The sequence below is a fragment of the Ramularia collo-cygni genome, assembly GCF_900074925.1.
Source record: "Ramularia collo-cygni strain URUG2 genome assembly, contig: RCC_scaffold09, whole genome shotgun sequence".
NCBI lineage: Eukaryota > Fungi > Ascomycota > Dothideomycetes > Mycosphaerellales > Mycosphaerellaceae > Ramularia > Ramularia collo-cygni.
The window spans coordinates 1,275,414-1,302,893 of NW_019716263.1; the positions used below are offsets into that span (position 1 = coordinate 1,275,414).

At 51.1% G+C, this 27,480-nt stretch overlaps 8 protein-coding genes; 4 read left to right on the forward strand and 4 right to left on the reverse strand.

Annotated features, from left to right (window-relative positions):
- Positions 1 to 1,212: 1,212 nt before the first annotated feature.
- RCC_06604 (uncharacterized protein) lies at positions 1,213 to 2,238 on the reverse strand (the record flags this gene model as incomplete). The annotated part of the gene is made up of 1 exon (XM_023771867.1): positions 1,213 to 2,238. One exon carries the CDS (start codon positions 2,236 to 2,238, stop codon positions 1,213 to 1,215), a length of 1,026 nt encoding a protein of 341 aa, XP_023627635.1.
- A 198-nt stretch (positions 2,239 to 2,436) lies between these two features.
- Positions 2,437 to 5,918, forward strand: RCC_06605 (related to UV-damaged DNA binding protein; the record flags this gene model as incomplete). XM_023771868.1 has 2 exons in its annotated part: positions 2,437 to 5,112; positions 5,166 to 5,918. 2 exons carry the CDS (start codon positions 2,437 to 2,439, stop codon positions 5,916 to 5,918), a joined length of 3,429 nt encoding a protein of 1,142 aa, XP_023627636.1.
- Positions 5,919 to 12,031: 6,113 nt separating this feature from the next.
- RCC_06606 (uncharacterized protein) lies at positions 12,032 to 12,991 on the reverse strand (the record flags this gene model as incomplete). XM_023771869.1 has 3 exons in its annotated part: positions 12,032 to 12,582; positions 12,630 to 12,699; positions 12,764 to 12,991. 3 exons carry the CDS (start codon positions 12,989 to 12,991, stop codon positions 12,032 to 12,034), a joined length of 849 nt encoding a protein of 282 aa, XP_023627637.1.
- Positions 12,992 to 13,829: 838 nt separating this feature from the next.
- On the reverse strand, positions 13,830 to 14,666 carry RCC_06607 (related to HAD superfamily hydrolase; the record flags this gene model as incomplete). The annotated part of the gene is made up of 1 exon (XM_023771870.1): positions 13,830 to 14,666. One exon carries the CDS (start codon positions 14,664 to 14,666, stop codon positions 13,830 to 13,832), a length of 837 nt encoding a protein of 278 aa, XP_023627638.1.
- Positions 14,667 to 17,812: 3,146 nt separating this feature from the next.
- Positions 17,813 to 18,497, forward strand: RCC_06608 (uncharacterized protein; the record flags this gene model as incomplete). XM_023771871.1 has 2 exons in its annotated part: positions 17,813 to 18,160; positions 18,219 to 18,497. 2 exons carry the CDS (start codon positions 17,813 to 17,815, stop codon positions 18,495 to 18,497), a joined length of 627 nt encoding a protein of 208 aa, XP_023627639.1.
- Positions 18,498 to 19,553: 1,056 nt separating this feature from the next.
- Positions 19,554 to 19,848, forward strand: RCC_06609 (uncharacterized protein; the record flags this gene model as incomplete). XM_023771872.1 has 2 exons in its annotated part: positions 19,554 to 19,606; positions 19,662 to 19,848. 2 exons carry the CDS (start codon positions 19,554 to 19,556, stop codon positions 19,846 to 19,848), a joined length of 240 nt encoding a protein of 79 aa, XP_023627640.1.
- A 2,778-nt stretch (positions 19,849 to 22,626) lies between these two features.
- On the forward strand, positions 22,627 to 24,138 carry RCC_06610 (uncharacterized protein; the record flags this gene model as incomplete). 2 transcript variants are annotated; one of them, XM_023771874.1, is made up of 6 exons in its annotated part: positions 22,695 to 22,742; positions 22,796 to 22,915; positions 23,111 to 23,142; positions 23,194 to 23,289; positions 23,341 to 23,401; positions 23,461 to 24,138. In XM_023771874.1, 6 exons carry the CDS (start codon positions 22,695 to 22,697, stop codon positions 24,136 to 24,138), a joined length of 1,035 nt encoding a protein of 344 aa, XP_023627642.1. The 2 variants fall into 2 exon arrangements, with proteins under 2 accessions (XP_023627641.1, XP_023627642.1); XM_023771873.1 differs by lacking the exons at positions 23,111 to 23,142; positions 23,194 to 23,289; positions 23,341 to 23,401; positions 23,461 to 24,138 and adding an exon at positions 22,964 to 23,090 and having other exon boundaries at positions 22,627 to 22,742.
- Positions 24,139 to 24,535: 397 nt separating this feature from the next.
- Positions 24,536 to 26,660, reverse strand: RCC_06612 (uncharacterized protein; the record flags this gene model as incomplete). XM_023771875.1 has 4 exons in its annotated part: positions 24,536 to 25,278; positions 25,330 to 25,577; positions 25,632 to 25,910; positions 26,152 to 26,660. 4 exons carry the CDS (start codon positions 26,658 to 26,660, stop codon positions 24,536 to 24,538), a joined length of 1,779 nt encoding a protein of 592 aa, XP_023627643.1.
- Between the last annotated feature and the right edge of the window lie 820 nt (positions 26,661 to 27,480).

The window sequence follows — 27,480 nt, forward strand, 5'->3', positions numbered from 1 at the left end:
ATTTGTTGAATTGTCCCCAAGAGCATGTGATGTCAATTTCCCGTACGTTCTCAACGAGTTTTCGTGCCCATTATCGGCTCCTTCCATGGAGATACACATCGTTCGCTTCCGGATATCCCGTATGCAGTCTTCCTGTGAAGTATCTTCTTCCATTTGTTATCCATACTCCTATAGAAGCATACTGTCCTCCACAAGCATCAAAACCTCCTGCGTCCCATTCACCAACTACAAACGACAAGTCAGCAAATCCACCCTTCACAATTCACGTCTCCACCAAACTCCAAGTCTTTTGGATGTGTTCAAAAGGTCCTCTCCGGTCTTTTATCCAAATCTCCCCTTAAGAGCTGGGAGAGCCGTCCAGGGGCACTTATCATTCTTAGGAAAGAGCTGACCATTTAGGAAGAGCGTGTACTTGGATTTTTGATGGAACCAAGATGCGGGTAAACTTCATCGAGCTTGTCCCCGAGTATCCATCTACTTCCTGTATGTGGGTCTGTCATGGTGACTATAGGTTAGGGGGAAAGGTCATTGGAAAGGAGAGAAGGGTGATGGGAAGAGACAGTGTCGGAATAGAATAGAGCAGAAGTACCACGCGAGTAGCAATGGACTCCAGAGTGACCTACCTAGATGCTACAGAAATGGATGAACGCGGTTCCTTGCACGAGGTCCGGAGACGTCGAAACGGACGCCGGGAAATGTGGAACCGCACATTCTCTGCCGCAATTGCGTGAGCTCACGCCTCGAGGGCCGATGTTGAGCGTGCGCCGCATGTCGAGATCGGAGACAAACATCATTATGGCTGGGATCCCATTAACGATGCCCATGATCTGCAAGCCAGCGCAGTGGATCGGATTCTTATGACGACGGGCAGATGGATTTGGTCGGGGTTTCAGAAACCATGCCAGAGTACGCAGCGGCAGGTGCCTATGTTGCCTTCAGACGGCTGGCGTTGACGAGCTCTGCAAATGAGCGACTCCTCCACGCCGGTCATTCAGAGCGCGCGGCGCGAGCACTGACATGTGGCCAGTGCCTTTACCTTGATATGCCACGTCTTATAGCGTTCAAGCCTCTTGCGAATGAATGGCGGCACCCTCATTGTCACAGCCTGCGCTTCGACGAATCTGCTCGAGTCGCGCTTTCTTGGTTTCGCAGCTGGAGTGATATTGCAAGACAACGGACAAAGCTTGTTGGGGTTCCTGGAGGTATTCTCTTTCAGTCTCGTTCCGCGATGGCCTCGGCAGCCTCGGCCTCAGCGTCCTCCTCGTCCAAATCGATGGTGTCTCGTCGCTTCGGCTGCCGTTTTCGTCTCCTTGTGGGACTTTCATGTCGGCTTGATCCGACTGCGTCCAGGAAGGCGTCGTTGTCCATTTCGCTCTTCAAGTGCGGTACTGCCGAGACGTCCTGGATTTTCAACCGGGTTTCAAATGCGTCGAAGGCTTGACTTTCGTCTTCATCAACGTAGTCCATTTCGATCCACTTCTCTTCCTTGGCCTTCCGCAGCGACTCCTTCAGCTTCCATTCAACGGTGTTCTTGTCCTCGGTTTGCAACACCTTTTGTCGCACGGTGCGTGCGATGCCCTCGGGCTCCGGACCGGCGGCGTCTTGCTGAGCGCGAGATGCGGTGATGCGAGCACGCTGTTCTTCCGCATCGAGATGGTGGAAGTGCGGACGCATCTGCACGGTGCCGGCAACACGGGTTAGATGCAGCTGATCATCCTTGAAAGCGCCAACAAAGTAGAATGGCTTCCCTTCTTCTGTAGGTCCATCGTGGCGCAAGATTTGCCCTCCCAGAGTCTGTACGGCATGCACCTTGTTCTCGCGCTCGGCGTCTGGGAAATGAGTGAGATCATTCTCAAAGTCCAGCTCGCGATCACTCTTGTCCTTGAGATTGGTCCCGCGCGCCATTGATCGAGGTTTTGCGCCGGCCAGACCCGCAGCAGGACCAAACGTGCCCGTCGCGTTGTGCAGCTCATGGCTGGCGCGTGTGGCATCGCCCCACTTCAGTCCCATGTATTTGTTGAAGTTCTGCTGCGTGTTGAGCGCGACGTCGACCTCCATGTAGCCCGAGTGCGGCTTGATGCGCATGTCCGTGGGCACTGCGCCGTAGTTTGCCGAATATGGACGATTTCGAGGACGATTGGGATATTGCAGCAGTAGGATCTGGTCGGCGATGGCAGGCGTGATGTAGACGTCATATTCGGCCGTGACGGGATCGTCGTCCTCCTTGGTGGGAGCCATGTTGGTGTTGTTGTTGTTGTTGAGAAGAAAAAGATTATTGATTGGAATTTGAAACGAGGGGCAGTCATCATTCACATAGCTCTCGGCTAGCTTCCGAAGCATTGACGTGCCTACCTACGGTAACTCCGTACCATGCCTCGCATCGTACATCCRCCACTACCTCATCACTGAGCTCCATGATCCTCTCGACACACAACCATGGCATATCTCGCCCCCATCCACCAAGCTTCCAGCGTCCGTCATGCCATCAAGTTGTGCTTCCTCTCGCCAGATGCCGAAGATTTGATCGTTGCCAAAGCCAATAGAATCGAGATCTGGAGTCCGGCTTCCAACGATGACCCTACGTTACTGCTTAAACACAGCAAAGCACTCTATGGCAAGGCGACGCTACTACACAAAATCCGTCCGGCAACATCACCCACAGATCACTTGTTTATCGGCACAGATCGTTACCACTACTTCACTCTCAGCTGGGACCCCGACACAAAGTCGCTCAAGACCGAGAAGAGCTTTGTCGACATAGCCGAAAAGACGGCGAGAGACAGTCAGACGGGCGATCGAGTGCACATAGACCCAACATGTCGTTTCATGGCATTGGAGTGCTACGAAGGCGTCGTCAACGTCCTTCCCATTGCACATGCAGGGAAAGGCAAGAGGAAGGCTGCAGATAGTGAGATTGGCGAGCTCGCGGACCCTATTCCCGTGCGGATACCAGAGCTTTTCGTCAGGAGTAGTTGCTTCGTACACAAGCGACAGGCAGGCACAAAGCAGGTAAACCCGGAGTTCGCAGTACTCCATGAGGACAGCCAGAACAAACCTCGGATCAAATTCCGGGAGCTGGAATATGGACGAAGTTTGCGCCCGGCCGAGGAACCTTCGACTGCAGAGCTGGAGAAGGTTCGAGAGGTCGAGGATTCAATAGAACTGGGAGCCTCGTTCCTAATACCTTTACCACCGCCCATTTACGGTCTGCTGGTAGTGGGAGATACATCTGTGAGCTATGTTGACGAGTGGGGGCCTCGAATCACAAACACTGAGCCATTGGACGAAGCAACAGTATTTGTGGCGTGGTGTCAAGTCGACGATCAACGTTACGCTCTTGCAGATGAGTATGGGAAGCTGTACTTGTTAATGATTCAGACGAAAGCAAATGGCGAGTACGACGGTCATCAGATCGATCAACTTGGCGTGACGAGTCGAGCCAGCACACTGGTGTATTTGGACGAAGGTCGGATCTTCGTGGGTAGCCATGCAGGCGACAGCCAAGTCGTGCAGATATCCGAGAAGAACGTCGAGGTACTGCAAACGTTCTCCAACGTAGCACCGATCTTGGACTTCACGGTAATGGACATGGGCAACCGAAGTTCCGACGCGCCCGTGAATGAATTCTCCTCCGGACAGGCAAGAATCGTAACAGGATCCGGCGCTTTTCAAGATGGCAGTTTGAGATCTATTCGCTCCGGGGTTGGTTTAGAAGACAAAGCCGACTTGGGAAGCTTGGGTGCTCCGGTGTCTGCAGTATTTGCTTTGAGGAGCAGCCCGGCTGTGGAAGTGGTCGACACGCTGATCGTCAGCTTCGTGTCACATACACGCATCTTTGTTTTCACGCCAGAGGGTGATGCGGAGGAGACGGATCAATACCGAGGATTCGACCTTACTGATGCTACGCTACATGCAGGCAACACCTCGGACGGTGGAGCAGTTCAGGTTACCGCCAGCGCCGTGTTGCTCGCAGATTCTGAAGGCAGCATGGTCACAGGTCAATGGCAACCAGCTGGCGGCACTTCAATAACAGCTGTCTCGTCAAGTGCGGATAAGATCCTCCTCTCTTTACAGGGAGCTTCTCTGGTGGTCTTGGACGTATCCGGCTCGGCAGTAAGACTACACTCACAGCGAGATTTTGGAAGTGACGAACAGGTTTCCTGTATCGCACTCTCCGAAGCCTTGCCAGACGCGTGTGTCGTAGGTTTCTGGAAGGACAGCAAAGTGTCGGTCCTCGACTTGCAGACGCTACAACCAACAGCGACCGAGCAGGTTGCGCAGGAAGACATTCTTGCAGTTCCAAGATCGCTTACTGTTGCGAGAATTCTGCAAGATCACCCGCCAACATTGTTTGTCGGACTGGCTGACGGCAATGTGGTGACATACGGCATCGAGTCTCTTCAACAACCCTTCACCGCGCGGAAAAGCATCATTCTGGGCACACAGCAGGCCAACTTCGCTATTCTTCCCCGCGGGGATGGAAGTCTGCAGAACGTCTTCGCCACCTGCGAACACCCATCACTGATATATGGCGCTGAAGGTAGGGTGGTATATAGCGCAGTGACAGCCGAGAAGGCCACCTGCATTACTGCATTCGACTCCTTTGAGCCGTACAACAATGCCATCGCAATCGCGTCTGGCGATGAGCTAAAGATCGCAATTGTGGACGAGGAACGTACCACACATGTTCAAAATCTCTTCCTGCACCAGACTGTACGACGTATTGCATACTCTGCTGATCTCAAAGCTTTTGGCCTCGGCTGCATCAAGCGAGAGCTACGAGCTGGCCAAGAAGAAGTCTCGAGCTTCTTCAAGCTTGTTGATGAGATTGCTTTCAAGGAGCTGGACACTTATGATCTGAACGAGGATGAGCTGATCGAGACTGTCATTCGGTGTAAGCTTGATGACGGAACTGGGGACGAGGCGGAGCGCTTCGTGCTTGGGACTGCTTTCTTGGATGACCAAGACGCAGATAGCGCGAGGGGGAGAATCATGGTGCTTGAGGTGACGGAAGATCGAAGACTGAAGCTCGTCACCGAGATTGCAGTCAAGGGAGCCTGTAGATGTCTGGCCGGTTGCAATGGCCGGATCGTGGCCGCTTTGGTCAAGACCGTGGGTAGCCCATGTGCACTACTATTGCAACACACGCTAATCACTCTCCTTAGGTTGTTGTATATGCTTTCGAGTACGAGACTCCGTCGACGCCTATGATGGTGAAGAAAGCAGCATATCGCACCGCCACAGCACCCATCGACGTCTGCGTAACAGACAACATCATCGCCGTCACCGATTTGATGAAGTCCCTTTCGCTTGTGGAGCACAAGCTTGGTAGCGCCGGCCAATCCGACACGCTGACTGAAGTTGCCCGCCACTTCGATACAGTCTGGGGAACAGCTGTCGCCAACGTAGGCGACAACACCTACCTCGAGTCCGATGCCGAGGGCAACCTGGTCGTCTTGGAGCACGATGTCAAAGGTTTCTCCGCGGACGACCGGCGCAGACTACGTGTCACGAGCGAGATGCTTCTCGGGGAAATGGTCAATCGTATTYGTCCCATCACCGTTTCACCAACTCCTGGTGCCGCTGTCATTCCCAAGGCCTTTCTCGCTACAGTGGAGGGTAGTATATATCTTTTCGGCGTAATCGCCGCTGGAAAGCAAGATCTACTCATGCGGATGCAGAGTAAAATGGCCGAGATGGTGAAGAGTCCAGGATACGTCCCATTTGCGAAATTCCGCGGTGTCAAGACGCAGGTGAGGGATATGGGTGAGGAGGGGCCCAGTCGGTTTGTGGATGGAGAGTTGATTGAGAGGTTTCTTGACTGCGGTGAGGAGGTGCAGAAGGCGATCTGTGAGGCATTGGAGGTGGACGTCGAAGAGGTCAGGGGTATGGTGGAGGGGTTGAGAAGGATACATTGAGAGGAAACATTGTACATGAGTGATGTCTTGATGATTATACACTACACTCTTTATCAAGTGAACTGTTACATGTGGGGTTCCTAAGGCTTTATCGTTAGCCAAACATTGCCACACACCAAAATTTGGCCTACAACCAATGTTCTTACCACAACATCACCCAATTACCGTGTTTTTTTTCCTAGTAGTGATCAAAAAGGACGATATTGTCGAAATGGCCGAAAATCAAGTGTGTAGTGCGCCGCCGGCGGCTCTAACCGCTCTAGCGCGTACCTCTCGCGGTAACACGCCACGTAGAGCGCGACTATCTAAAAGGGCTTAAGAGGCTGCTGCTGCTGCTATCGCTGTCGCCATACCGAAGGCTAGACCGTCTAAGGGAAAAGCTAGCTCTATAAAGAAGTCGCAATCGTCGAAGAAGCGCGCGGTAGTAGCGATAGAGCAGCGTCTAAGGAAGCGCCGTTCGCGTAATAGAGCCGGAACTAGAGGTATTAATGTTAGTAAGAGGCCAAATTAAGAGGTAGATGTCGCGGATAAGGATAAGGAGCTTTTCCTTCGTATAGATAAGGATATAGAGGATAAGGAAGAAGAAGAACGGCTACTACTAAGTACGTAGCGGTTACGTAAGCAACGTAGAGTTAATGTTAATAATAATAAGAATAAGGATAAAGCTAGAAAGAACAGGCCGTTTACGTACAGCACCTATTAGACGGTTACGTATAACAAGGAGCGTATCGAGTTAATTACCTACCCTAAGAAGTCCTCTATAGACGGCTCTTAATAAGACAACTTTAGAGAGTAGTATAAGATACGATATAATAATAATTAAGCGATGGAGGTTCCTCGTTACGTTAAGGACGTTAGTTTCTTTCCTATAATCTATGCGGCCTATAGCAAGCTCTCGAGGATTAACTAGATAACCTAGGATCTATTAGACGATATAACCTATAGGATAGCCCTATAGCAACTACGTGTTTAGCGTAACTGTAGATATAAGGACCTATAGATACATATATCCTACGAGTTCTAGGCTATAACAGTTAATGCTATATTAGGCTAAACAGCCCTACTAGGTACGTAGAGTTTATAGCGACGAACGGTTACGAACACTTAAACAGCGAACGTACGGATTAAGCGTACTACACTTAAGAGCAATAGCGACCTTAAGCATCGCATACACGACTAATAGACATGCAATTAAGAGAGGTGTTAGAACTATAGCTATACGTATTAGTAGCTAAGGGATGTAGCGAATATTAGCGAACATTGCGAACTGTTCCCTTAAGCGGCTCTTAACTAGGCTAAATTAATTAAAAACAGCATAGCTAATAAGAAGCTAGATAGGCCTAATCTAAAGGTCAAATTTATAGATAAATTCGAGCTACTAGCTAGTGTTGCTTACCGCTTAGCTACTTATGTAATATTAAGGAAGGGCGCTGTCGAAACGGTTAGTCTAAACCGGCGTAAGCAGCAGTAGAACGGTAGTAGTTATATACAGAACTTCTACCTTRGTAGTAAATTAGTAGATAGCGATAAAGAGAACTTACCTCTACGGCCTATACGGCCTATTATTGTAGAGCTACTATTAAGTCAAGTTCGAGAGCCCTTACTTAATCCACTTAACTAGCTTAACAACTGCATCTACTTTATATTACTATAGGACTACTAGACGAAACACAACCGCTAAGATAACCTATATAAGATACAGGACTTCTTTATATAGAAGGACCTTAGCCTCGAGGCGTTAATAGATGTAACACGTGAATAGTGGATTAAGAACGGCTTTAAGGAAGGCTAGCGGCAATATTTAAGAGGTTCTATACGTGCGTAGCAGAAGTCGAATAATCCTTCGGGTAGTAATGCTAGGAGCGTAGATTTTAACAGGCGGTAGCTTTTTACGTAGCGGTCCGATTTATATGATTTTTCTTCGAGCTTCTTTAGCGCATCGAGTTATTATAAGATCCGTTTTATGTTGTATAGCATGTGTTGTATAATAGTATTATTCTAAATAGGTAGGCAAAATAAATGTTATCTAAAGCCTATATAGAGACTCGGGGAAGCTATAAAGCTAGACCTCTAGAGTAATATAGTCTATTATTTACTATGTTACAACTACACGACCAAATTCGGTTAACGATAGCTTAAATTAAAGCTCTCGATGCGCTCGAATTTTGTATATTTATGCGGTGAATTTAGAGCGTACGGTTTGTGCGCAATCGTATAGTGCGTATAGTAGATGCGAGGATTTTAGGGTCCGAATAGTATCCTTAGCGTTTTCTTAGTATTTTACGGGGAACTTTAGAGGACTCGGCTTTATCTTAGAAGGCTCGCATTTCAGACGATTAGCTATCTAGTATCTATACGTCTCTTAGAGCATTACTAAGACGTAGCGCACGGTCGTTTCTAGCTATATATATAGGCTTTTAAGACGGTAAGGGATGCGATAGCTCGACGGTAGTATACATGCATAAAAAAAACACGAAAATAAACATTTATCTAATTATTAACCAAATAGCCTAACTCTAACGATAAGGATAAATAAGGGCAATTAATAAGGAGAGGGCTCTAATAGCGGCAATCGACTTAACTTAATTAATTGCTCGAAATCCACTATAATAGAACTAGCGCTCTATAACGTCCGGATCTATATAACACTCGTTTATTGCCTATATAAGGAAGTAAGGGTAGCTCTCGAATCCCTCCGCCTCTTTAATATAGCGACGAACAAACGCTTTTAGAACTAAGAAGGACTGTTCGATAGGGTTGTAGTCCGGTAAGTAAGGAGGTAGGTACTTAATTTAAATGCTATTATCTAAATAGAGGCGTTTAATGCGAATATCGTAGTGTGTAGATGCATTATTAAGGACTAGCAACTATCTAGCAGATAACTAAGGAACAACCGTATCCTCTAGCTATTTATATAGGATGTCTCTAGTAATACTGCCTTAGTAGATTAACGTTCCTAGTAGGTAGCCGTCCGGTATTATTACTAGTAAGATACTCTATCGTTTACTTCTRTCCTATAGTTATTAGTCTACGTAGTTAACGCCCTTCTCGCTCTAACCGTACTTACGCTAACCGTAGCGTTCGTTCTATGCACTCTCGTTAATATAGCAGATGCGGTTAGTTAGCTATGCATTACGTTTGCTACGCTAGTACGCACGAAGGAATTCGCTTTGTTTACGTAGTCGTTTCTTCGCTACCTTACGTAACTAGCCTACGTTATATATAGCCCTATAGATAGTAGGTACAGAAGCCTAAACGCTATATTTATCCTATAGGAACTACTACATCTCGTCTAGGTAGGCGGTTAGCTATTTAGAGAGCTAGTCTAGCATTATTCGAACGTAGTAGTCCGATAATATAGGCCGTAGACTAAGGGCGCATCTACGCGGAGGGTAGGGTTAGCCGAATAAGTCTATAGAAATGCGTATGCGGTAGACAGTTATCCGGCTTATTTTAACTTAGTCCGCAATAGCTATGTTACTTAGGTCGGTGTCCTCTAGACGTCGTAACACCTTCGTAAGGATAGGCAGCTTTAATCTATTAACTATTGCGATGATTTTGAGCTACTTAGAGCGTGATTYGAGGGCGTAGTAGTGGTGTTCTGAATTGTTAAGAATATTCGTCTAATATGAAGGTGGATTGCGGAGGTCCGGAGGTTTGTAACAGTTGACTTGATAAAACCTATAGCTCTGGACGGCTTGCAAAAGCGTTCAACGAAGACTCATGAAGAGAGCATGGCAGAATCGCCGTGCGCAAAATCTCCGGATGGCTAGACCGCGATGAAACAATGGCATTTCCCAGGGTCACAGATCCTGGTTTGATGTGCATCGTACGGCCATGACTAGTGGTGAAATGAACGGCAGTTTTTGCTCCCCAACATCCGACGCTCTGCAAACAAGCCGACGATGCGATGAGGCGAAGAGGACGCTGCAGAGAGCAATTGCGCCTTTGCTCACGAATCCAGCAGAGGTACGTACCTCAGACGAACGGATCTCAATCCTTTCCGTTCAAGTTGACATCCGCATGGTCCGCTGCTAGTTTTCTACACGGCATCCGTCGGATAAGTCGGATGGCAGAGCAAGCAAGTGCAAGGGTGGGAAAGCGCAGAGCCCCACATCGATCCCAGGCGCCCGGAACGTCGAGCATCGATCTGCATTGAAGAAATGTTTCAATTTTGGAAGGAGATCACCGACGCGTCTGCAGAATCCAGATGTTTGCAACGGCGGTCATCATGGACAAGTTCTTTCCTCGCTTGTCGTCCATCACGCCGCGGACATCATGTGCCCGCATGAGTAAAGTAGGTACTTGCGGTGCTGTACCTCGCGCTAAACCTCCGAGGCGCACATGCACGTTCTTTGGACCCGATTTGCATGTACTTACTTCTTCGCACGGCGGTTGTGATGCCTGGTCCGCGGACGTTGTGATTCATGGAAGAAGCGGAGGTTCCGCATGATGACGACCTTTCGGCGGTGCATTAGTCGACCCGCCTTGCATTGTTGGATGCCGAGAAAGCGCATGGCTCTTGGACGGGCTTGGGCTAAGTGTCGTTGACGTGGCTTGCCCTGCAGTCCCGATCCGGGATTGGAAGGGCAGATGACCGATCTCTCTGGACCATCCTTTTCCCGCGTGCCCTTGCGAGATGGCATGTGTTTATTAAAACGCTGCGAGGCCCCCGCTTGGGACATTTGCAAGATCTTGTCCAAGAATCTATCTATCTTTCGCCTTGCCTGGTCGTGATTGTGGGACTTGGACTTGAATACGACAAGGATTCTCCGAGGGTATCCCTGGGGACTTGGGTGACTGTTCGCACACTCATCTCAACGACATCTTTGGAAAAGCTTAAAGCCAGGGAAATATAAGTAACACCCTTCTGTCGATCCCGCTGTCGACGCCGCAACGATGCTGCCACTCATTCCCATCGTTGTACTGGCCTACGCCGCTCTATATGTTCTGACATGAGCCAATCCATCATCGGCCCTCTGGACYACGACATGCACCCATCCATAATCATCGGAAAGTCTTGCTCAGGCGCCATGGATCAAACTCTGGTTGTTGTGAAAACGATTCGCGCCTGTGATATCTCCCCGGATCCTATTGCACTTTACGATTAAAGCCTTCGAGATGAACAGAGGATATCCAACCCCAGGCTTCAGGTCGTCTGGCTGTCCATCGCAACACGAACACTGCCCTCGACGATCATCTTCCTTTCCGAAATCCAAGGATTGACACATCGCCCAAGAAGCCCAGAACTTTTCATCATGTCAACAGGCTCCGAATCTGGTTGGTCAAATGGATGATTGCGAGATGTCTCTCTGGCACAGGTGCCTTTTAACCACGGGCTTACGATCTGAACCCGGCCACGATCACACCCGATTGTCTCTCAATCCGGCCGCCATTGAATCCGGTTGCCAATCGGCCGGAAGTCGATACGTCTGGAAAGGAAGACTCGATGTTATTATCCATCCTTTGCAAAGGAAAGTCGGACTTTCATAGGAGCACGATAGGTGTGGTTGAGTCGGGCAAGGGCAAGGGCAAGGGCAAGGGCATCGGGCATAGAAGAGGTGGTCCGGGAGTTCGCAAACGCGAAGACGTGTAGAGAACGACATCAAGGATTGCTGGCACAGAGACAATGCTAGACGATGGCTGGAAATGTGGGAGGACAAGCTTGCTCTTTACCAAATCGGTGGCCTGATCTCGCGAGGATCGCATAGAATCTTGCTTTACCTTGGATCATATCCACTTCACAACGCCAGTACTCGAATAGAAATCGCTCTCCATTGCATAGTTTCTGGGAGTTGATCCGTGTGGCCTGTCGTTGGGTATATAAGCTCTTTTTTAGTATCATTGTTGACGTATTCCGGAAGATGGCAGAGCCAGTATACTGCGGACAACTTTGACAAGTCGCAGCTCTGTTCTTTCGAGTCTTTGATTCTTAACAAGAATACCCGAGAGCTATCTCATGCTCTTATAGACCCAGATTGCATAGATGAATGCGGGGCAAGGTCGATGAAGGCGTGTGAAGTAAGAAATCTTCGGCGCCGGTGTTGCATTCGTGATTGAAATGGGTGTGTTTGTGGAGCTATGCCACATCTTTCCTTGAATTATCATTTGCATTACTTCGCTCGCCCTGATGGAGATAGCYCATACACTTGAGTACCAAGTTCATGAACTTGATGCCCTCCCAGCATGTGTCTCTCCGACGCATACTCATCTTGATTCCATTTGAAGCTCGTGTCCCTGTGAGAGTCCTGGTATGTCATGGGATCCAGCCTCAAATCGCTTTCCTTGCTCTCATGTTGCGAAAGCACGACTCCACGCTTCCTCTTCTCTCGCTTCAGCATGACTCCAAGTGCGATCACACAGAGTATAAGAGGGAACCCGACTCCCGCGCCCACGCCGATTGGAACGGATATGGGAAGACACTTGACCGTAGATAGGCACACGCCAGCCAGACAGCTGGAAGATGTTGCAGCAGTGCCTGATGTTGTTGAATTTGGGCTAGCCGTAGTGGACATATTCGCGAGGTGTAAGATTGTCCCTTTGCTCCAGTTGTGCAGCTCTGCTACGGTATCGTTAGATCCATCGCCCTGTACACACATCTCGCCGTCGCCACACCAGGTGCCGACATTTGGACACATGTAAACATTGGCCCATGTTGGCGATTCTGTCGAGTGTGAGTAAGGCGCCATATTTCAATCAACCGTGACGTACTTGTACAGAATAACGGACACGCGGCGGTGTCTTCCCCCCAGGTTTTATCCGTGCATGCGCCACGATACATCTGAATAARCATCCATGTTAGCTATGTTGGCACTCGGTATTCGCCGCAGCCAGGTCCCGCATACCAGGCCAGCATCCGCACCAAAACATAGCCCATTGCTCAAACAGGCTTCGCCTTCATTGCAGCAGTGGCTGACACCTTCGGCGTTGCAGGCAATGAAGGTATTATTGGTCGAGACAGTTGGAGACCCATCAGGCCAGTAACACGCTCTTTGCGAGAGTACGGGTATCGACCATGACGCGAGAAGTAGAAGCAGAACCAGTCTGTGGCAGAAGAGAAAGTCTGTTGACATTGAAGAGGCGAAGTTCCAACGAGTGAGACGGTGTAATTCGGCAGCAGCGGAAGGAGCAAGAAGTGCAAGTCCAAACAATGATAAACAATCGCATGCTCCCCGCCCATCGTTTCACTGGTGGGGCGTCTGCCAATGACCTTGTATACTGCTGCGCCGCAGGAGTGCTATTCTCGCCAAATCATGCATGATGCCCGCAACGCTCATTGGCGCCCTGTGGGGTCGGCGCGTAAATGAGAAGATCCATGGAATATAGCAGCCGAACTTCGCGGACGAGGCGGCCTGATCAGTTTCGATGAGTGCCGAAAGACTTCCATAGTTTCATGCTTAGAGACGTGTGGGCTCGCAATATAATGGGCGCGAGGAATTGTCTGAAGAGTCTTGATGCTCGACTGAGGTCGGATTCACCTGAGCTTGGCGTGCTCCACTTCTCTCCGGAGGACCAATCAACGGCGTCGACTCTTTCTGACTCCCTGCTCGCCGCCATTGAACGCCTTCCTGCCAAACGGTGACCGAGAATGTTTCCATCTCGTCCTATGTCGTATGGACTTTTGGCGTATCAGAGTGAACTGCCTAGAGGATGKGCCGATGTCCTTCCATGCTCATTTCCGGTGCACTAGCTGAGAACCATGCCAACGCTTGAGCTTTTAGGTGTCGAGAGACTGGTAAACGAGTCGAAATATCTTTATCAGCTCAGTAGCAAGTAGAGATTCCAAGCCAGATCGAGCACTTTCACTGAATCCTTACCAAGGCCGATGAGATCCGTGGTATCTCATTCGACCGGGCTATCAACGATGCGTCCGCCTGGGACAGTCCTCGATTTGTTCAGATTCTAAAGTACTCATCCTTCCAGACCGTACTGCACATACGGAAAGTCTTCCAAAGTGGTCAGCAACCGGACCCAACCATGAGTTGATTCATGAACACGGCTTGCCAACTGCGAAACCTCGAGGCCGCGTAGCTGTGCATCAGATCCCAAGCTAAAGACTCTTCGCAAGTCCGCTCGAACTTCGTCATTTTCGGTACCGCCTTGAAGAAGCTCATGTAATAGTCCTTGGTGCGGACACCACACAACTTGCATTCCAGCACGCCTTCCCGCATCTACTCCTTGGATGGAGTCCTCGAAGACCAAGCACTGCTCCGCACGAATGTCGGGATTGATATTCTCTCTTGCTCGTTTGTCATTGACACAACGAAGTGCACAAATGTAAATGTCAGGTGCCGGTTTGTGGTTTTCAACTCTTGGGTCATCACCCATAACCCGACAGTCGTTGGGAAAGCAACTGAACAGGGCMTTACAGCCCGCAGTCTTCAACATGAATTTGGCTTGTGACGAACTGGTCGCTAATGCCAAGCTTTTGCTGGGGAGTGAATCTAGCTTCTGTAGTAACGCGGGCACTCCTGGTAAGGGTTCTGAAGTCGGAAATATGCGTCCATGGAGCGCGTTTATTTGTGCCTTGAACTCATCTTTATCGATAGGAAGCTGTGCCCAATTCAAAAGAATGTGGTTGCTCTCCTCTGCCGTGCGACCTTGCATCCGTGCCTTTACAGACCAGGGTAAGTCCTGTTTGCCGTGGTTGCGGAGGATGACGTTGATGCAGGTGGTGATGAGATCCTCTGTGTTTAGTAACAGACCGTCCATGTCGAATAGAAAGGCTTCTATCCGAGGTGTTTCCATGTTGAAGGATGGTTTCCAGTACAAGACGGCGTAGTGGAAAAGTCTGCACCGAGGGCGCGGGACGGCTGATCGAGAGCGTGAGAATAACGTGATATGTCACTGCTCCAAATTGACTCGCTTGTGGAACGCGTTTCAGTTCGCCATTCGTATGCGCATAACGAACTTCGATGTTAGGATGGAAGAGGAGGCGGATGTAAGAGCTTCGGCGATAGATATTGCCGGCATTAAGCCGTCATTCACCGAGACTTGGCGTCGACTAGCGCCGGCCTGTCCCGTGCGTAAATCCACCTCACCAGAACATCGGTCTCCACCAATATTTTCTTTCCTCCATACAGTGGTGTGATGCCGTAGAAGGAAGCTTTGACTGCGCGCACTATGTAGAAGCGCTGCCATTGAATTGAAGGGCGCTACAGCCTCTCTCTCGTATGGCCATGCGGGGCGTTCAGGGTGCAGTCTCCCGGTCGACTTATTCATCTTTGTCCTTGTGAAGAGATTTCCTTATCAGCCATAGAGTTACGACCAAGGACAGTGACTCGAATACAAGCGATTGATCTCATGGCTGTATGCTAGGTCAGCACTGCAGCAGGAATCAGGGGTAATCCCGCGCGAGCGTTGAGGCAGACTTGAAAGAGAGAGAGATGTGTRGAGAGCGATCTTTGTCTATCTACGTATAGGAGGCTACGCGCAATACTCGCTTGATCATATAGATGTAGGTTCAGCACACGAAAAGCTGAGGACGAACTTCGGTGATGCCGTGGTGGTGAACCAGACTGGTCGTCGGTTTAGTTAAGATAGAGCCTAGTTTTGCTTCTTCCGTAGTGACTTGATATTCAACAGTCAGCCTTTGATCATGATGAGCTGCTCACCAACCATTGCATGATGGAGTTTGATCGTCAGGCGATGATGTCCTTGTCGTCCCTTAGTCGAGGTGTGAGACATGAGAGATATGTGAGACATCACAATGCTGTCTCTCACAGCGGATACTACAAGACCCCAGAGCTGGACGAGATCCGGTGTTGTTTCCTCCAGGGCCCGTAGCAATCATATGGAAGTGCAATGGCAAGGAAAGGGGTATATCTCCTGGTGCCTACCATGAACCTTTGTTACCCCTGACGGACCTACACGTCTGAATCAGCAGTGTTTCGAGCATCTTCCAGGGCCAGGCGGAGGGCTGCCAAGCCGCTGTCACATGCGAAACTTAAGAGTTCAGGGTCCAGGGGTTACGAGTGAATAGTCGCCGTTTCCTGGGGTTACGAGTGAATAGTCGCCCGTTCCTGGGGTAGCAAGCGCACACTCCACCGCGCGTACTACATAATCTTCTTTCAACTCGCCATCACAAACACAATCTTGTTCACCACACAGCAAGCAATCCAATCTCATCCACATATCTGCACCGCTTGTTCAGACATCTGCTCTGACATCCATCAACCGAAGCTCTCACCAAGCAGACACAGCTTCTCCTTCTCTCCATCTATATCCACAGATCTGTACTATACACAGACTACACCAACCGATACACGAGGCAATCGACCCGACCACGCGCGGTAACCTCGTCGATACCTCCGCCTTCCAGCAGCTGATACCGTCCGCGGTGTACACCAGCCGAAGCACGAGTTAGCCAACTCGACAGATCTACACTCGACTACAGCTACACCTATAAACAAAAAAGAAACACCAACTGAGAGTCGCCCAGCATGATGTGATAAGGCGATTCTCGTGGCGATCGTGAGCCTACGGTTCTGAGCATCCGCCGCCCTCCATCGAGTGTGCGCGCGGACACTCGACTACCTCGCTCTCATCGCCCGCACTACGACACCCCTCGCTCTCCTAAGTTGTCACCTCGAGTACAACTAGGATTACCTTCCCACCATGGCCTCAATCCTGGCCCCAGCTAAGCAAGCTGCAGCAAGATCTCTTCGTGGGTTCAAAAAGGCATGGCAATCAGCATGGGWATACGCCTGCTCGTTGGGATTCAACACCCGATTCAGGATATGGCACATCATGCTCTCCCTGACCTTTGCCGTACTCTACTTCTTCTTGAACACTTCGAACGTCAAGCTCGGATGGGTGAATAGCTTGTTCTCGTCAGTCAGCATGCAGACGAATACAGGCTTGAATCCTGTGAACTTCAAAGATCTCGGGATGCCGGTACAGACGCTCATGCTGCTCCAAATGGAGCTTGGATCTTTTCGATTCATTTCGATTATGCTGCTCTCGAAAAGATTTCGGGATTTAAAGAGATCTCGACAGAAGCAATCAAGCACCACGGAACCAATTGGCACGCATGATGTCGACGCAAATGGTGACGTAGAGCTTGCCGTCCTCCCTTGCGGCCCAGAGACTCCAGAGACCACGCCAGACGATGGAGCTGCTGGAGAAAGACGGCAACTCGACAACTTGATGTACTACGGTACGCTCTTCTTGCTCTGTCTTGTTGTGTTCGTCGAGATTGCAATGCTCGGATTTGCAGTCTTGATTGGTGCCTTTTCCTGCCGCCAGAGCGAAGAGACCGTGAAGACTGGCCTGAACGTCCGATGGATCGGGGTATACACCATGCTCTCCGCGTTCCAGAACAACGGATCCAATCTTCTGCCATCTGGGATGGCTTCCTTCGCGACGGACACTCGGATGCAGCTTTGGGTGATCGTTTTCATGCTGGCCGGGAATACCTGTTGGCCAATCCTTTTGCACGTCGTCGTCTGGCTTTTGTGGCTTTTCTGCAGGATGCTGGGCAGATTTTCAAAGGTAAGTCAAATTCTTGGCAGGAGGTTTCAGTTGCGCTCTCACGCTAACTTCGGCCAGAAATGGGTTGCTAGAGCAAAAACCCTCTCTTTCCTCCTGAAAAATCCCAGAGAGACATATCTCTTTCTTTATCCGACAAAGCAGACGGTATGGCTCGCTATGTCCATGTTCGGTTTCAGTATGTTTGATTGGGCGCTCTTCTTGATGGCATCGTTCCCAATGAAGAAGGAAGAGAACATCCCTACCGCTCAGTGGGTTCTCAATGGCCTGTCGCAAAGTCTGGCATTACGAACAACTGGCTATACGATCGTCGCGCTTGCCGGCATGCCAATGTTCTACTTGGTCAGTAGCAGCATCATTCCCATTCGTACTATTACTGACTTGCATAGTTCTTGCTACTGGTCATGATCTATTTCGCCATCTTTCCGACCGTGATGACTATGCGAAGCAGCAATCCAGTCAAGCATGCTGAGGAAGGAGCTGGACATCCAACGCGCCACTGGTGGAAGTACATCAGAGCACCGTCCCGATCCGACAGGCAATTCCTCAAACAGTTGTTCACAGAAGTGAAAGCGCACGACAACTGGTTCATGTTCTTCTCGACGCTGACAGTCATGGTCATTGAGATGTTCGAGACCAAGATTCCGGATGGATTCGTTTCGGTCCTCGTCGAAAGTATCTCTGCCTACAGCAACGTCGGAGTCAGCATGGGTGTGCCCTCGGACGGATACAGCTTCTCCGGCTCGATGAACGTAAGTCAACAACAGCAGTCTTCATGACCCACACGTATAACGCTAACATATGCTCTAGTGGCCCAGCAGGATCTCTCTGTGTGTTGTGATGCTCCAGGGCAAGTTCCGCTCTCTACCAGTTGCGACTGACATGGCCACTGTGAATCACAGCGAAGAAGCTGCGACAGTGGAAGAGCATGATGTCGAGACCGGAATCGAGGCGGCACAARACGATCCGGATCAAGAAACCTATGAGGAAAGCACAAGAGCATCGTGGCCAGAGCGAGTCGATTCGATGGCCAAACAGCCTGGCAGCGTAGACATACAGGACATAGCCCAAGAAGGAATGATAAGCTAGCATCGCAATTTCCTACTCCTCGAGAATTGAATCATGTTTGACAGCATATGAAAGGAGGGGCCAGTGCGTCACCTCGCAGCTTGAGCAGTTATCACTGTATTCAAAGGTGTAGTCCTAAAAATCTCGGCCAGCTTTTGAGATGTCCATGATGAGCTCCGTTGGTAAAGAATGGGAGCACAGTAGGTGTTGGTAAAGCTTGAGATGGGCCAGCGTTGACCCAGACTTGGCACTATAACACGTTCTCCTCCAAGTATACCCTTTCCAGCCAACCATCAAAGGTAACATCCTCCATCCATCAATGCTCATCACCAACTCGCACCATCTTCCTATGCAATTTAGTAGTCGACCTAGCAACTCGCGCAACAGTGGATATCCGCTCCCGGGCGATTGCATGTACAAGCGAAGCCGGCGAAGACAGTATTGACGCAGCCCTCCTGGTTGATGTCCGCTGCGCGCAATGCCACACAGCCACCGTCATAGTGACAAACGTTCTTCTTGTCGCCGCAGCGGCATAGTTTTGCCAAGGCCGAGCCTAATTACAGAAGCATGACGGTGGTGGTGAGGAGTTAAGCGGCATTTTCCGTTCTGCTTTCACTACCTTGCCACTTGTAAGAGCATACAATCGGGACTACTCCTTGCCGGCGCCATAAAGGCTCTATGACTGCTGGTTAGGGAATGAGGCCTTCATCGATCAATCGTGCTCAGCCTGGCATTGACTGTAACTTCGGCCGCAGGCTTTGCGCCAAATGAGACAATTGACGACGTGTGTGGGACAAACGATGATAGGAACCTGAATGAAGACTTGAAGGTGTGGAGGTATTGTAGGGCACGGATGATAGAAGAGAGACAGGTCTAGCGCAGATCTAGGCACTTGATGATGTGGTGGGACAGCTTGAGATGAGCCGGCATTCACCAAGACTTGGCATTGACTAGCTCCGGCCCGTCCCGGTCACACATTGATATACCACCACAAAATTGCCGAAACTCATCAACCTCTGGTTTCATGGTGTAGTGTAAGATTCTCCGCCTGCCCACCACATGTGACATAACCTAACAATGTTGCAGTGGTTATCACGTCAGTCTAACACACTGAAGGTCTCCAGTTCGAGGTTCGTATTAACAGCAAATCCGATATCGCAAGAACGTCTCCTAACATAATCACAGCCTGGATGAAATCAAAAGTTCATCATATGACCATTCTTTTTGCCCTTTCGGTGTACATGTTATCGTGCCTCACCACCTACTAATCTACAGCTGTACTCACTTTTTGACTTATGACCAGCGGGTCACTCTCCTCTTTTGCACATGCCAATTCTCTGCAGCAATCAATACCACAGTGCGTCTACGCTAGATCCCAATTGCTAGCTATATCACATGCTCAAGCATCTTCCAACACACCAATTTGTACAAGTCCCATGTCTCCACCTCCCACATCACCACTAAGCCAGAGCGTACTCCGGAGCTTGCCACATTCCTCTCGGATCCTCAACCTCACTCTCATCTTCTTCGAACGGGCGACCCTCAAGCTTAGCCTTCGCTCTACGAGCTTTAAGCTCTTTCCGCCGCTYAAGCTCTACCTGACTTTCCACATGCTTCACTGTCGAAGCATCAAGTTGATACGCTGCCGGAGGATCCAATTGTGCCATTCGATCAGGATGCATCTGCAGAATAGGGGTTGTGATCTGAGAGCGCTCTGTTGCAGGTATGGTAGGTACTACAGCGGCCAAGCTTGCAAGGATGCTTTTCAGTTCCCCTTCTCGCTCTTCCTTCTGCTTTGCAGCCTTGTCTTCTGCTTTATTTGCATCAGCCAGCGCTAACAAGGACGCCTCTGTGACGTAATCCTTCAGCTTCTTCTGCTCTTGTTGAGTGAGAATATTCGCTGACTCTCCTTCCTCTGCCTCTCGCTCAGCTTTGGCCTTTTGATAAGCCACATACAAGGGTGAGTGCTTTTTTCTGCTCCTCTGTTCAGCCGCTGGTCTGATTCGACGATAGCAGCGAATGTGCCGCTCAATCCAATCTGTCGGGTCGATGTGTCCAGAGTACCAACCTACGATATTGGCCATTGGATCGTTTGCCCTTGGGTTCCTTGGATTTGTTGCCCAGAGCTGATCTTCACGATCTCTGGTGACCTCTTTGGTATGCCGGGTTGAGCATTGTAGATCAAGAGCATCCTTTCGACGCCACTCTTCATAACGACTCCCAATTCTGTCGGTGCGAATGTGATGTTGAGGATTTTCCCGGGTACGATCAAGATATGTGCGAGAGATGCGGCCGTTGTTGTACTCGCAGTAGCGGCGAGGTGTATTATGAATGGTCTGACCTCGCATATCTACGGTTGACGTGGACAAAGCACTGACGATAGTAGTGCTGAAATGTAAAGAGAATCTTGCCGGAAGATCTCAGTGTGATGGATAGAAATGAGACTTGAAATGTGAAGGTGAATGCTGCGATCAAAAGATACTGGGCCTGCTGGAATATGAAGGCATGGCCGAGTCACAGTCGAGACAAAGACGTATCCTTTGTCTAAGACAGGGGCCATTTCGCGGGACCGACCTCATCTTATTCGAACCGAAAGAGACAAAGAGTGTAGATACAGGGAAAGGAGATAATTACCATTGGGAAGACTTGCCTCAAAGCGAGGCCAGAGTCGTCTGCCTTCCAAATGGCCATAGCACGCAGTGCCATGATATTCTAACCAGCGGCGTAGCTCACAAGGCCAAGTATGGTCGAGAGTTGCTGCATGAGTTATGTGAGCGTGGAGATGTAGGCAAAGATAGCTTGGATGCTGTCTGGTCTTCCAACGCTTGGTGGCCCTCATGGTTCTTCGGGAGACAGCCCAGGCCGTCCTCGCGAGACCCGCGTGTGCCAAACCTCATTTTAAGTGTGAAGCGTAACTTGGCAGGCTTCAATCAACATGTCTCATACATATCTCCAGACCCCCTCCCCCAAACCAGCGTCGTTCGATGACCGCGCAGGGCATTATGGCGTTGTCTCAGACTGCGCGTATGCGAGAGAGCTTGCACCATGAGAGTGGAGGGACAGAAGACGACGAAATGCGCTTCAACTCACTTCCATGTCATTTGTTGCCTTGGAACTGCATAACGCACCCGCAGTTATCACGTCAATCTATAGGGCTCGGTGGGCTGCTCTGCTAATCTAGACACTGCAGCCGAGAGAGCTACATGCGTCGAGATAACCCGAGTGCGTGAAAACTCGGAAAACGTAGCGAGAAGATGATTGGTAGCGAGAACTCGGCTCAGAACTGACCTGTTCTAGGAATTATGATGCAAATGGGTAAGGGGATGATACTAAATGAATCTGTAATGCTATGGAACTAGTAAATACTTACTACAGTTGCTCGGGGAGCTTGATATGATACCTGAGCATGCATATTAGCTGGCGCTCTCGATGGTGAATGAGTGACAAAGTGTGTGTAGTGATGGGTTGCAGATCAGAGTGTGAATACGTTCTCAACAGTAGTCTTCAGACAGGGATAACTGAATATTGATCTATCATCATTGCAAGGGTGGGGAGGGTTGATGGCGGTTGGTGCTAAATTGGCAAGGACTTACTGCCTGTGTAGAAGTATGGCAGACGAGGCATGCTCAACGTTTGAGATCATCTGAAAGACTGTCAGCATATATAACATGACAGCGCCAACGGTCGGGAAATAACGGAGGATGGGAAATGTCAGATAAACGCGTTCGCAGCAATTGCCGTAGCATCTGAGTGAGCTGGGTAACGTAGTGTTGTCATCCTTCAAGGGGGGGTGAGTGTGTTGTGTTGGGGAGGGAGCAATGTCCTTGACTTACCTCCTCGAGGCATTCCATCCGGCGCGTCCAATCCAATATTTTTTCGGCTTCCTCGAAACGGCAGCTCACGATAACATCTCATCCTGCGCCGACAGCAGCTTCAAACAGTAAATGACATCGTAAGACCAAAATCCCAAGTCTCATGACATATGAGCGGGTGGAACGAGCGCGACGGTCAAATCGATGGGAAGTTGCTGTTGTGATGATGTCAAGGAGGAGGAGTTCTTCAATACGCGCAGAAATCTTTTGACGTGTCGGCAAAACCGCGGCTCGGGAGTGATGTGCGCTTCCCGCATCAAAGCTGTCTGCGTCAGGGCATGTGCTTCCACCCGCAACATTGGACAAGACAAGGTCGACAGCCCATCTTCCACACCCCATCGTCACCATGGACCGCAGCCTTGACGAAATCATCAGCGAACGCCCCGAGCGCCCGGTATGCGGACAGCCAATGCCAGCGTTGCCTGCGCAATACTAACACCTGCGCAGCGCGGCGGAGGCAGAGGCCGAGGCGGACGTGGAGGTGGAGGCGGCGGCGGCGGCGACCGACGACCACCGCCCCCGCGGGCACCCCGCCGCGAGGACTATCCACGAGACGGCGTGCGAAAGGTGAGAGAGAAGATGCACCCCATCACCACCAAGCTCACACGCGCGCAGGTGCCATATCCCTCCTCCTCCTGTTGTTTACTGCCGCGATCCCGTGGACGTTGACCGCCAATTGGACGCGACCCTCGATTTCKACCATGCGATTCGCGGTAGCACCACTGCCTTCCGACTGAGCTGACCCGGCCCTCTCCTATACAGTACCGCCGCGACGAACCCGCCAATCTCGACTCGTGCGTACCGAGCCATGTGCTACCTGCGAGCGGAATCTGATTGTGCTATAGCGATTGGGTCCATGACCGATATGAGGATGAGCGTCAGCGCTACGATCGACGTGCTCCTGCGCAAGACGAGCGGTTTGACAGCCGCAGCGCTGGGCCGTAGGYCGAACTTGCTCATAGTGCCATTCGCTCCGGCTAATGAGCCTCCAGACCCAGCTCTCGCATCCGCGTCGACAACATACATTACGATCTCACGGAGGATGACCTGAGAGTACGTCGAGATCGCCGATAGCAACATCCCATGGAGGAAGCATCTAACGCATCGTACAGGAGCTCTTCGAGCGCATTGGCCCGGTCACCGCGGTTCGTATGACTTACGACCGCTCCGACCGATCGACGGGAACCGCATTCGTAACCTACGACGACGACCGTGACGCCGCACAGGCCGTTCGAGACTTTGATAACCAAATGGCCAATGGGCAGGCTATCCGCATCACACTCATGGCCAGTGGACCACCTCCACAGCCCGCTCATCGCGGCTCACTCTTCGACCGCATTGAACCCGCGCCCCGCAGCCTCTTCGACAGAATCGACAACGGTCCACCGGGTCGCAGAGACGATGGTAGACGGAGACAGCGCAGCGACAGCCCGCGTAAGGCCGGCAGACTGGCGCCAGACGTGGACAGATACGTACCTGGTGGTCGGCGTGGAGGCTCACGTTCACCGATCAGACGCAGGGGCACTCCGCGCGAGGGAGGCAGACGGCCAGGCGCAAAGCGGGAGGAAGGTGCTGCCGGAGGTGGCAGAGGTGGACGCCGAGCTCGTACCGATGAGGAGGGTCGTCCGCTTGTGGGTGGCAGGCCGCGCAAGACTGCGGAGGAGCTCGATGCGGAAATGAATGACTACTGGGGTAGCGCAAATAATGGGGACGGTGAAGCTGCACCCGCTGCTGGTAATGGCGACGCGCCTGCTGCCAACGGTGGTGGAGACATTGACATGGATATCTGAAACATCAACTCTCAACACGACCCGATGCAAAAGAGCATCGAAAGGCCTCGCTGCTGCTCGAAATGAGAGCACTCTAGGAGAGCCAACAAACGAGACGTATCATCGAAAACGGCTGAGCATCTACGCCCATCGGAATATTCCACCGCGAAATGAAGTGTGCATGAGCGCTCATTGGCCTCTTACTCCTGACTGATGCTTTCTTCAACTCACCGGTTGGGGGAGTGCGTTTGAAAAAGTCAATGAGGTTTCGTTCATTCAATAGTGTATTCAAATACTCAATACTCATGCCACTCAGAAATCGTGCAAGACCGATCCGCTATCTCCATCCCAACGATGGTCTTCCCTGAAACGATAAAATGCCCCGCTCATGAAATGCGTCCCAACATGCTCCACGCAGTCAACTAGGAGGTATCACTGGTTGCGCTAGAGGGCCATATAGCCTCTGCCATTTCCCAATGTTCTTCTGCACCACAGCTGCCATTTCCGCGGATGAGAGCTTGTTCCACTCCTCCGGTGTTGGCACTTCCAATTGCTCGCTCGCCTGCTCGCCATCATTTCCTTCTAGGGCCTGGGCCGCAATGCCATTGCCTCCCGCTGAAGGAGTGCTGTCTGCCGCAGGACTGGTGGCCCCGGAATTCGCAGACGGCGCTGCCTCCGCTTGTTGCCTCGCAACGTAGGCGTYCATGTTGTTTAGCGCTGCACTCATGTTCCTGAATGTCCGTGGGATTTCTTCACTGGTTGTCTTGTTCGCGCCGTTGCCGTTTACCACAACGTTCTTCTTGCGTCCAAACTTGGCTTTACCGTTGCCATTGGTATGCCCGTTCTCAGCTGTGCCCGGGCTGGCTTTCCCGTTTGTACCATTAGCCTCCCCGTTTGTAGGATCGTGTCCTTCATCGCCGCTGCCAGTAGCTTGGGTCTGCAGATTGCGTTTCCGACCAAACGGTGAAGAGGCCGCCTGTTCGAGGTTCCGCTTGGTATATTGATTATTCCCTAGCTTTTTCACGGGCTTCTTGCCTGGTCCTTTCTTATGTGAGACCTTCTCGACGGGAGGCGRTGTTGGTGGCTGTGACGATGCTGGGGGAGGAGATGCTCTATTACTGCCAGGAGGGTTTGGCGTTCCATCGTCGTTTTGATCGGCTTCTGGGGTAGACGTTAGCTGCCAAGTGCAGTTGACGGTGCTGAGCGACTGACCATCGTTCCGTCTGCTTCTTGCCCTCTCCACTCTACGAGCAGCGGCCTCAGCTCTTGATCTCTCTCGAGTCCTCTCATTCTCTGCCTGCTTCACTTGGCGTGCGCTTTGTGCGGCGTCGGCCTTTGCTTTCTTCGCCCTGCTAATGGTGGGGTTCCCTTCACCGTCGGAGTCATCCTCAAGCGACACAGTCCGGACGGCTGGGGGCCCAGAGTCCGATGCTGTTCGTTGCCGTTTGTTGTCCTGCTTGCTGGCGGGCCGTTAGCTCGATTCCCAACCGTAAGTATATCCAACGAAAACTCACTCTTCACTGCTGTCATCGCGGCCACGCTTGATAGCTCTGCGACCGCTTCCCGCAACGCTGTCGACTTCGCGCTTGCTCTCCTCAATCGCTCTTTTCAGCTGCTCTTCTTCGTCGTCGTGCTCCTTGCTCCTCATGGTCCCCCTCCTCCTGCCGGTAGCAGGATCGACGCTTCCACGAGAGGCAAGCTCACGCTCCTTTGTCGCCTTATCGTCATGCTTGCTGACGGAGCCCTTACGGCGGGCTTTGGGATGCAATGGAATGTATAGCGAGTACTTTTGCCTGTTGTTGTCCACCTTAGCAGCCGCATTGCGCGTGGGTGTCTCGTGATAGCGAGCCATGAATGTTGTGAGGACTTCGTTGTAGGTGATGTGAAGGGGAGTGGCTCAAGAAAGTGTGCAGTTGCGCCGTGCGTCCCTGCCTCATTGCAGAGTGAGTATGCAGCAAGCACGACTTCGCTACTCATCATGGCAGGAGCATCGCATGTTGTGATGTGATTTTGGGTTGAACGGCGACAACATACCCTCTAGTGTCTGTTTGTATCGCATGCATCTTGGGCCGGCAGTCTTCGCAAAAGTACTTGTCCGGACTTTGGCTCTCTTCCACAATGCCCACACATCCACCGTGCTGCCAGACGCTGCATCCATCGCATAGGATGAACAGTCCACCGGCATCGTCGGATAGCGCGTCAGGCACGTCGGCAAAGGCCTCGCTAAGCGGGGGACCAGGATATTCTTGGTTTCCGCAGATACATCGCGTTATCTCTTCCTCGTCTATTGCTTCTTCGTCTGGGTCCTCGACAGCTTCTGTGTCTCCACCCGCTGGCGAGTCTTCCTTTTGGTGGGAACGCTGGCTTCTCCGCACAGGCTCAACTTCTTCCGAAGATAGAGATCGCGGTGTGGCCGATGTTTGATGAYTCGTCGCACGTGCATTGCGATCTTGTCGACCGGAGGACAGCGATGAGGATGTGGTGGTGGACGCGGGCGCAGCTGGAACAGCACCGCGGGTGCTACGCCGCGGCGACAGTGGCATTGCAAGAACGGCGGTATCGCCGTACGAAGGATTGGGCTTCTCTCAATTTGCAGAATACGTGCAATGGGTCGGAAAAGCTCTGTGATAACGCCTTCTGTGATGTGGCTCGCTGGTGTGGCTCTCGAGGGCTCGAACGGCGAGCAAATTGAACCGCGCGACGCGGCTGTGAGCGGAACAATGAGGATGAGGGATGCTGCAAAAATTGCTGAGTGTTGCAAAGTCCTTTGTGAGGCACACGAGCTAGGTCGTGATGAGTGTAGTTGGCGAGGTTGGTGGTGGTAGATCTGGGTCGTGTTGGTGGTGAGTGCCCGCATGAATGAAATCACTTTGAATCGATTAGAGGTCCAAGCTTGACGAAGGGTTTATCCGTTCGGCCTGCTCCAGGTCCTCCTCCACCGATTGCCGAAGATTTGCCCCAGCGCCGACGCATTATTTTCGCATGTCAACGAGAGAAAGAGGTTGAAAGCTTTGATCGGGACGTGTTGCTGTCATCGCATGCTGTAGCGTGCTCGTAGAATGCACTTGAAGTAGCCATGTTGACAATGACTGTCGGGCGGAGGTCGAATGTGATATGAACGGTGAAAGATGTCCCGCAGTATGCCTTGTGAGAAATGCCGAGCGGTGTGCTAAAAGTTCCCCTCGCCGTAGGTTGCAGGTGCCCGGTCTGGAATAGAGGAGAGCTCTGCAGGTTTTGGATCATGCACAAAACTTTGAACAATTCAATGTTGCAATGTGCACAGGAGTTGTATTTCAGGACTCCCGTCGGTTCGTTGGCTCGCAGGTTGTCAATCGCCGATATGCCGACAACGTGACGACAAGG